Source organism: Cavia porcellus, unplaced genomic scaffold, assembly GCF_034190915.1.
Source record: "Cavia porcellus strain 051 isolate PalLab524CR breed Dunkin Hartley unplaced genomic scaffold, mCavPor4.1 scaffold_21, whole genome shotgun sequence".
NCBI lineage: Eukaryota > Metazoa > Chordata > Mammalia > Rodentia > Caviidae > Cavia > Cavia porcellus.
The window spans coordinates 57,898,605-57,909,144 of NW_026947504.1; the positions used below are offsets into that span (position 1 = coordinate 57,898,605).

The 10,540-nt window shown below is 35.7% G+C and overlaps 1 protein-coding gene across 10 annotated transcripts in view; it reads left to right on the forward strand.

Moving 5' to 3' along the window:
* Nucleotides 1-10,540, forward strand: part of Dgkh (diacylglycerol kinase eta) — a 173,880-nt gene that overhangs the window by 145,028 nt on the left and 18,312 nt on the right. For 5 of the 10 annotated variants that reach the window (XM_063232725.1, XM_063232723.1, XM_063232726.1 and 2 more), the window contains 7 exons: nt 1,107-1,220; nt 1,474-1,608; nt 2,611-2,774; nt 4,488-4,593; nt 6,262-6,354; nt 8,752-8,874; nt 9,217-9,325. In XM_063232725.1, the coding sequence (XP_063088795.1) occupies nt 1,107-1,220; nt 1,474-1,608; nt 2,611-2,774; nt 4,488-4,593; nt 6,262-6,354; nt 8,752-8,874; nt 9,217-9,325 (844 nt within the window). Of the gene's footprint in view, nt 1-1,106; nt 1,221-1,473; nt 1,609-2,610; nt 2,775-4,487; nt 4,608-6,261; nt 6,355-8,751; nt 8,875-9,216; nt 9,330-10,540 lie in introns of those variants that run through there. The other 5 variants (XM_013141153.2, XM_063232724.1, XM_013141154.2 and 2 more) reach the window with 3 other exon arrangements.

Below are 10,540 nucleotides of genomic sequence, written 5' to 3' on the forward strand. Positions count from 1 at the left end.
ATAAATTGCAGTGTATTTTTAATATTTATGATATGAATATATTCCAGTTCTACTGAAATATAATTTATACTAACAGTCAACATTTTTTGCCAGCTGTTACCACTCTTAAATATTTTAAAGGGCAGAAATCAATGAGATTAAAATAAAGCAAGCTGACATTCTTTGAACACCTACTAAGCAGTTAAACTGTTTAAGAGTTTCATATTTGCTACAATATACACTTTTGTTGTAGTACTTGGATTGAACTCAGGGCTTTGAAAATGCCAGGCAAGTCAACCCCGAAACAATATCCAACTTTTAATCTAAATTTTATTCCTGCAGAAAAATGGAGGCAAAGTCTCCATACTCAGTAAGTAGCAGAAAGGATTTCAATGCACACATTCTGATAACCAAACTTAGGAGAAATGATTGGTAAATTTGTAACCTGATATTTTCAGTGAAAATTTTAATTAGCCTGCTACAATTTTATTGATTTTTTTCTCAGAGCAATAACTATGATATAATAAAGGGAAGCAAAATAATGCAGTTATATAATCTAAATTTAATTTTTAGAATAAATTAATTTTGTGAAAATATATGTAAGATAAAGGCAGTCTAGATGATTTTTATACGATTTTCATACTCTTATGTACTAAAAAGTTCTTATGTTAAGATATAAGATACATATACAATATGTCTGTCAGAACATTCCAAGTAAAGTGGATCATAAATTTGCATGTTTATTAACTTTAACCCTATGAAGTTATATTACTCTGTCACATTTTGGGGTTTTAGATTTCTGAAAACTACATATATCATCTTATCAAAACATCTAGATGGGTATGATGGATGTTTAACACATTTAGAAATGTATTAGTCCAAAAAATGCTTTATGAGAGATTATTATATCTATGTGGCTATCAAAACTCTTTTTAAAACTTATGTTTATTTTAAGCCATTGTCAGTGATTTTTTTTGGATTATTATTATCTAATACTTACATTTTTGCTAATGGATACATATAATACATATGGGTTCTGGGGATGTCGCTTAGCTCCTGGTAGATACATTGGAGTTAGCCACTTTACCCAGTCTTCTGGTGAAATGTAATGCAGCTTTTCCTTTCAGATATTTACTGCACCATCATTTGATGACAAAATCCTGGAGGTTGTCGCAATATTTGATAGCATGCAAATGGCAGTGTCAAGGGTCATTAAACTGCAGCATCATCGAATAGCCCAGGTTGGTTTCCCTGATCAAATCTGACTTCACTTCTTGGGCCATGGAGGGATGAGGGAAGCTGTGGCACATGACGCCCACCCTTTTGTAGAAGATCGACTTTCTTGTCATGTTGCTTGTTACTGTCATTACAAGTAGTAAAGCATTGGAATTCAACCCCACAGCATGGACGAAAACCCAAGCCTAATCAGAGATTGATTGTGTCCATTCTTCAGGACGATTTGTGTTCTGAAGTAATGTGTTTGTTTTATTTCAGTGCCGTACAGTAAAAATCACTATATTCGGTGATGAAGGAGTCCCAGTGCAGGTGGATGGTGAAGCATGGGTTCAGCCTCCAGGAATTATCAAAATTGTGCATAAAAACAGAGCTCAGATGCTAACAAGGGACAGAGTACGTAATAACAACAAAGAAAGTCTTCTTCCGTAGTTTTGTCAAGCTGTTTTTAAAAATAAATTATTAATAATAGAAAACAAGGGAGATTTAAATTGTCTCTGAGATGTATCACTTAGGTCATTGTAGTTTTAAATATGAACAAATGTGTATTCAGTTTTGTTTTAAATGTTAAAAAAAGATTTAAGTTTTCAGAAAGATGGAGTAGAAAGTTCGGAGAATTTTAGTGTTCCTGCATGCTTCCTTCTCCCCACCACACAGAAGTTCCCGTTACTAACATTTTACACCAGTGTGACACATCTGTCACCACTGATGAACCAACTTTAATAATTACTGTTAACGAGAGTGCTAGTTATTATTACTGTTTGTGTCGTGTCCCCATGGGTTTCCACATATGTAATCACTTGTATGCTCCACTCAGTGTCATGTAGAATAGTTTCACTGTTTTCAGATTCCCAGTGTTCCATAGATTCATCTTTCCTGGCAATCATTGATCTTTTTACTACCTTCATAATTTTGTCTTTCTCAGATTATGTATTTTTAATTAGAGTCAACCTTTAATAAACAAGTCTGACAATATTCATGCTACCTAGTAAAATAGTAAAAAGGAATCAAAACATGGAGAGTTTTTAACTGTATTTGCCTTTATTTACTACAAATAGGAAAATTTTAAATGGCTTTTTATTTTGTGCTGAGAGGTTGAACTACTAAGCGAGATGTTATTAAGCTACATCCTCAGCCCTTTATTTATTTTTAATTTTGGGACAACAGCTAAGTTTTCCAAAGTGGGCCCAAACTTGAGATATTTCTGCATCAGCCTCCCAAAATGCCAGGTTTATAGAAATTCATCACCATGCCCCATTTAAAATGTCCTTTCTAATACTTGTGATATATTTAATGACATGTTATATTAGAGAAAAAGCAATCACAGTTTCAAAAGACTCAATGTCTAAATATACGTTTACCTCGGTCTCAGATTCTAAAGTAACATTTATTACACAGGCCTTCGAGAGCACACTGAAATCTTGGGAAGATAAACAGAAAGGTGACTCTGGAAAGCAGGTCCTTCGAACCCACTTGTACATCCAGCACGCTGTTGACCTGGCCACGGAAGAGGTGTCCCAGATGCAGCTCTGCTCCCAGGCTGCAGAGGAGCTAATTACCAGGTACTGTGGTCCTGCGGGCTCTCTGGACCATGAGAACTCTGATCACAGCCTATTTTGTTTTTGATTTAGTTTGAATATGTAGTTCCAGCCATGGGTGGTATCAAAAAGTGGGGTACTTGTTGCCTCTTGTACCTCAATAGTTGCTGTGCTCCTTTCTAGGAACCCTTCAGTCTGAACGCCTCTTCACTCTCCACAGGCCAGATCTTGTACTTCTAGAAACACTTTTTTTCTCTGCCACGTAGTACGCTTTCCATTATGATTTCCTATTTTATATATGACATTTACACTATATATCCATTTAAAATACTGCTTTATAATTATTAATGAATGTTTATGGAATGCAGAGAGAAGCCTGTTCCCAAAGAGAATCAGAAGTCCTAGAATTAGTTTCTGGCAAGCATGAAACAGATTTAGAGACTCTCATAAACCAATTTTGGAGGACAGAAATGAAGTTTCAGTGAGGAGAAGATACCCTGGACAAGTGTCTTAACTCCTCACCTAAATCTTACCTATCAAAGGGGAACTGATAAGATCTACTTTACTGTAAGAATTAATTGATGCTCTAGAGGTAAATTATATGCCTGGCAAGTACATAAGCAGATTGGAAAGGGAAATTATGATGGGTTCTGTGCTGGACTGAAGAACTTAAATTACATTATAAATATCCAAGAGACGGTTGCAGTTGACAGTTAGAGAGGTTGGTCAAATTTGGTCTGCTTTTTTCATTCTTTGAAAATTAGAATACCGTTTACCTACCTCTCTTCTCCTAGTAAGTTAACCATTCTCCAAAGTTTCTTACGATTATGATTTCTAAGTTAGTAATGTTGAGGTTCATTTACGTTGTCTCTTTGTGCTTTGGAGTGTAATACAATGCTTACCAATTAAACTGCTGCCCTGTACTCTTGATTCAAGTGTGCAGGACTTCTGCCGTTTTCTTGTCTGTCCTTTCTAGAGTGCAGGTCTTTTATCCTTGCAGATGTCAGAAGTGAGAAGTATTTGGATGGCCTTGCTTTTTCTGCTTCTGTAAGCCTTACATCACTTTCTAGCAACTGGTGGAACTTTTCTTCTGTTCTCTTCTTTGCTCTTGGTACCTTACAGGCTTTTGTCTTTCCAGGGCTGTTCTTGGAGTTTTGAGTGTCAGGGAGTGTGGCAGAAACGCTTTGGAGTGGGATGGATATAGATCGTGGCTTTCCCAGTTACAAACTCTGTATATGGTTGTAATCTCTCTGAGCCTTAGTATCTTCATCTATAAAGTGGGAAAAATGAGTCATAGCTCTGTAAGACTGTGAGATTTAATTTGTGTAAAACATTCATATATGGATGGCAAATATAGTACTGCATTTCCTCTAATGTATTTGAAATTTCACTGAATAAAGCATAACTTTCTACTCTATATTTATGACCTCTCTCACTTTCCAATTGTAGGGCAAAATTTAGTAGTATCACTATATTTGGTTAATAGCACATTAGAAATGTTTGTCTAATAAAAAGTCTTATATATGTATATGTATATATTTTCAATATAGTATCTTTTGTGGCGATGAGGTGTGAGGTTACCCTGTAAAATCCATAATTGAGTGCCACTGAAATGTTTTTTCTGCTTGCTAATCTTCATAGCTTTTAATTTTATCCTACTTCAGTACTCTGCTCCCCATAAAAATATCAGCAATGCTCCACAATTTTTTTGTTCATTTATTTTATTTTTGCTCACAGGATTTGTGAAGCAGCCACAATTCACTGTCTCCTAGAGCAAGAACTGGCCCACGCCGTGAATGCCTGCTCACACGCACTGAACAAAGCCAACCCGCGGTGCCCGGAGGTGAGGACTGAATGGTAAATTCTCATTCTACAGATTCTTTTAGTATTACACATGTATTTGAACACTACAAAATATGCCGTGCAAATAAACACTGTGTATACCGTATGTGTGTCTATCAGAACTCAGAGTAAATTTGTGGCCAAATTTTTGTTTTATTTTTCCTGCTATTTTTTGATTTCTGCTTATAGATGTTCTCCTCTCCTCTCCTCTCCCTCTCCCTCTCCCTCTCCTTCTTTTCTCTTCTCTCTTTTCTCTTTTCTATCTCACCTTTAATCACTGACACTGCCTGAGGACCAAACCCAACGCCTTGTTCCTCCCCACCCCCAAGTCTATCTCTTTTTAACCGTTGCCATCTTTCCTCATTCCTCCTCTTACTGTCTCCCCTGCCCTCTGGTAAAGGACAAACCTAGAAAGTGTCAGCTTTATTTATTAGTGTTGTGCACTGGCACTATTTGTGCTTCATTTTGTTTTCCTAAATTATAAAATGGAGTGGATAGAATATAACTCTTGAAATATGAAACATGGTACAGTAATATGTTGTAGAAAAAAACTGATACATTATTTTATTTCTTTAATTCCGCAAAGTAATTTGGTTGGCACTACTGAGATGGAGCTAACTCCAGTTGACCCTTGAATAATATAGGAGTTAAGGACTCTAACCCCGCACAACACTTGCATAATGTTTGACCCCTTAAAATGTAACTACAGTTAGCTGCCGTTGACTGATAACACAAAAAGTCAGTCAACATATATTTTGCATGTTGTGTGTATTACACATAGTAAAAAATATGCAAGACTCATGAGACATCATTTTTTACTAGAATGCCTAATTTACTGGAGCGATGAACTGCTCAGGTGAACATGATTAGCATCACCTGCATTTTAAGCAGACGCTCTCAACACCTGAGCTCACTGCAGTAGCAACAAAAGTGGCTGCAAATTATGACAGTAGTACGGTATGTACTGCAGTTAATTTCATGCAGTTGTGACTTAATATGGCATCTTTGTGTTTACATTTCTTTTGACTACAAATGGTACCGTGTGAGGTCTGTATTACGTATTTTGATAAATTTTAAACTATTATGTTTGTGCATTATTTTATGGTCATAAATTAAACTGTTCCCTTCCTATATTTTCTAACTTCATAACCTACCTTTTTCTCAAATTTTTTTCAGTATTTCAGGGCTATGCAGTTCATCTGCAAGTTTTTCAACTGATCACATATACACAGTGCAAAAATCTACATATAAGTAGATTTCTGGTGTTTCATACTCAGGTTGTTCAAGGATCTATATGATCAGATAATGCCCCTTCAGGACATAAAAGCAAGGATACAGAATTTCAAATCAAGATACTTGGCAGTGGTTAATGTGTTGTGGATTGTGATCTTCAAAGTAGTTGAATGGCAGATACTGATGCCATCATACATATATTTGTAGGTGGAAATGTGGTCCTGAATATATTCACTGTAGTTAGTGCATTCTTTTGTTTCTGTGATATATTAATTAGAAGAAACATGAAATTTTGCAATTATAGAATTTTGGTAGATTTTAAAAAGTTATTTGTAAAGGGAACTTAAATTATAAGATTAAAATTTAAAGTAACTACTAATGGTGTATTTTCAATGTAGTACAAAATTAATGTGTCTTTGACATTCTTCTTTTCTAGAGTCTTACAAGAGATACCGCTACTGAAATAGCCATCAATGTGAAGGCACTGTATAATGAAACAGAATCCTTGCTGGTTGGCAGAGTTCCTTTGGTAAGGAAAAGACATGACTGATAACATAAGAATGATGAAATCTGTGGGTTTCACCTGCAGCAGGGAACCTACATGCAGCAGATCCAAAGGCAGAAGCTGCTTTTTGCCTCCATCCTTGGATCTTCTTGTTTTGTTAGTCTTTCATCTTCCAGAAATTATACAGCTAAACTTTGGAGGTAAGATCCAAACTAGCCAGGTGTGGGGATGCATGCCTGCGTTCAGCGCTTGGGAGGCTGAGGCAAGAGGATTGCTGCAAGTTCAAGGCCAGCCTGAGCTACAAAGTGAGTTCAAGTCCAGCCTAAACTACATAGTAAAACTCTGTATCAAAAAAGACAATAATAGTAGTAACAAATAATATAAAACAAAACAGTGATTAAGCAAAAAAACATTCAAGCTAAAATGACTATCACATGTTTGCAATCCCAGAACTAAGGAGGCTGAGGCAGGAGGATCACCACAAGCTTGAGGCCAGTCTGGGCTACATAGTACCTTCAAGGAGTAGAGGGTGTTTCCCCTCATAAATGCCATCACATGTTTATGTTATTCTGGTCTCTCCAGTTGGCTTTCAGAGCTTTGGGCTATATAAAACGTAGTTGGATATTGGTTTTTGCTCAAAAACAGAAGAAATCATGGGTTTTGTTCTTGGAGTTAACATTTGAAATACGATTGACGTGTTCCTCTAGATGTGCTTGCAGAAAGACACTTTATAGATGCAGTGTTTCAGATCTGTATTCCAAAACTATCCCTAGTTTCAGTTTACTCCTTGAAGTCAAATTTAGGCAAATCTGCATCTGACCATAGTCCGAGGACCTCAAGTATAAGTGCTAGCCCAGAGTCAGCCTTTCTTTAAAAGAACCTCACCGCTTGGAAATGTTCTAGCGTTTGAATCTTGTCGCCACCTAGTGTTAGATTTGATCATATTCACACATGCTGTTGTGTGGAGGCCTAATGAATGCATTAATCATCTTTTCCTTGCTTGTAACTATTCTTTGTTAGCATGTATCAACGTATTGTGTTGAAATGGAAGGAATCCCACATACACACACACACACACAAATTTAATTATCTGTCATTGACAAGTAATGGATGTTTGATTTAAAATATATTCTAGTGAATATTATCAAATCCTTTGACAATAGTATCACAGTAGTTAAGTATATTTTTAAAATAGTTTATTCCTTATGAGAAGTCAATTGTGGAATGACTATATAATAAGCATGTTATCGGTGTTATAAAGCATATATTCTTAGACAACAAAAGAAAGTGGTAAATTTATACAACAGGGTAGAAAATCTCCATATTTTAAACTACTAGAGAAAATTGATACCTTGAGTAACAAGGAGAAGGTAAAAAATCATAATAAATGATAATATTCTTTCTGAATTTTGAGTTCTGAAATTCTGTGGATACTTATATGGGTTCTCTACAGTTTTAAAGTAATTTATAAAAGTATTAGCTGAAAGAGACCTCAGGAGTAATGTGGTCATATTGTGCTATATCTGGAAGAGGCAAGTGAGACTCCTGAAAGCAGTTAACTTTCCCTTAGTTTGTAGTTAGTAACAAAGCAGGTCGAATACCCAGTCAACTGCCTTCCACCCCTGGGCATACAGCGTTTAAATCACCTTTGAATCATTTATTCAACTTGTAAGTACATTTGAATAACTTCTTTGAATAAACTACTGTAAATACCAGGTAATCAATTAAATTTTCTTTTTTTTTTTTTTTTTTTTTTGTCTTTTTCCTTTTTATCGGTACCAGGGATCGAACCCACGACTGCCTGCTTCCAAGGCAGGTACTTATGCTGCTGAGCTAAGTCCCCAGCCCCTAAATTTTCTTTAAAGTATCCAAACTGTAGTCCAGCTTATTAACCACTTTTCACATTGCTTTGATTTTATAATAGTTTTTATTTCAAAATTGGGGGATGTTCTTAAAATTATTTTAATTTTTTCAAGAACTTTTCAAATGTTTTGCTAATATAAAAAAATACTATTTCTTGTAGTGACTTGTGTAAATCAAAACAATTTTTGGCACAAATCAAAAAGTGACACAGTTTCACTGGGAATGGATAATTAGAAGAGAGGAATAAAGAAAAGAAAGAGGAAAGAGGGACAGAAGGGGAGAAAGGGAGAGACAAGAAGACTTACTTAGAAGGGACACCAAAAGTAACGTTGTATTGTGAAATCAGCATAGTAGTTATGAACATCATCTTTGAGAAATGCGAATTAGAGTAAATCTATCCAGATATTAAAGAATTAAAATACAAAAGAATTTGCTCTTTTTAAACACTGTTTTATTTTTTTAAAAATAACGTAATAAGCTGTTCGCCATAAAATGAAAGTCGTTCTATTTGAAGTTGTCACTGAGTCCTGTTTCGTTTTGCTTTTCACTGCTGGTCAGCAGCAGTTAGAATCTCCGCACGAGGAGCGAGTGTCCAGTGCCTTACACTCTGTGGAGGTGGAGTTACAGAAGCTCACAGAGATCCCCTGGCTGTATTATATCTTACACCCCAATGAGAATGAGGTACGTACAGTTCAGACTGTTTCCTTATGAATATAGACTTAAACAGTAGAATTTGAACTTACCTTTGAAAAAGAAACATTTAGGAAAAATAACTTTGGAATATTACTTTCAAATAGAACTGTTCTTAAATAAGGGGGGCAAAGCATGTTTGTGACCCTCGGCACTATACTGCAAGCAGAACATTTTCAGTACTAAAGTACACCATGAGCCTTTTTGAAAAAGTTACCACTGTTCTTTAGTGTGTAGCGTTTATAAATTCTTCCCGTTTGTCCTTATTCACAGACTGGGCTTTTATTCTCTTAATATTCTAAAATAAATCTCTTTTTCACTCAATGTGAACAGGAGCCTCCAATGGATTGCACAAAAAGAAACAACAGAAGCACAGTATTTCGTATAGTGCCAAAGTTTAAAAAGGACAAGGTTCAGAAGCAGAAGACAAGCTCACAGCCTGGTAGGTAGCCCACACGATGGGGAAAAGTGACTTTCGAAAGTGAGGTGATACCAGTGTGCCAGAGCTCGAGAGCGGTGAGCGTTGTCCAGTGTCATGAATATACTAACCATCATGGAACTGTACGGTATCAACCTAATATGGCAAAACCTTGGTTGGAATCTAATTGTTTTTCTTCCTTAAAGTTCAAGATTGAGATCATTTGGTAAGTGGAACATAGAAACTTTCACTTACCTCCTTTAATTTGATAAATATATTTTCCGCTTAAATTATATTTTCTCCTTCTCCTCTTAAAACAGTTATCTCCCAAGTTCACGCCCCTGATAATGACCATCTGCTGTGATACTTGCATTCTCAAAAAAACCCTTCTTCCTTTCTCACCTTCTTTGGAGGTTAACTTACTGCTATGCAAGCACTGAGGCACCATCAAATTCTGTGAGAGCTGCCTTTCACAATCACATCATCTCATAAATTCTTTATTTATAGGAATTTTCTAAGTTCTGTCACTTTTTTAAAAAAAGACAAATCTTACTTGTGATATTTATAGAGCAGCTAATGAAGGCATTTAAAAAACCAAATGCAACAAATAACTAGCTACACAATGTTGAATAAAATATAAGAGAATGACTACACACTGTGATGGTGAACCTTTTAGAGACTGAGTGCGAAACTGCTGGCCAAAACCCGCTGATTTAACACAGAATGCAACATTTCAATTCAACCGGAATACTGAGGTTTTAGTTTAGAAAAAAACCAACTCTACGTTAACATCTTTAATCTTAAAGGAAAAACAATGATATACATGCCGATGGTTCGCCATCACTAATCTAAGAGATCAGTACTGACAGTTTTAAATGACATCAAATTAATTTCACAGCACATTTATCGCTGCAGTTATTAACAGCAGTAGAATTAATAAAAGCCACACGTGAAGCCAGCAAGGCCGTAAGCAGGACGTGTGTGAAAATTAAGTGCCCCGTTTTAGATTTCAAATTCTTTAATTAGCGTGTTTAGCTCATTTTTTGCCATAACAGTTTTTATTCAGGAAAACTTAAGGAAATCATCAGCACTTATTTAAAACTTACGCCACTAATCTTAATGGTGCAAATAAGTTTTTTATGCATATTGTGTAATCTGGATAGTTTCAATGAAGATTTTGACAAAAACTAAGCATGGGTGCACGGTCATCAGTGTCTCTGTATGGTGAGATCTTTGTGT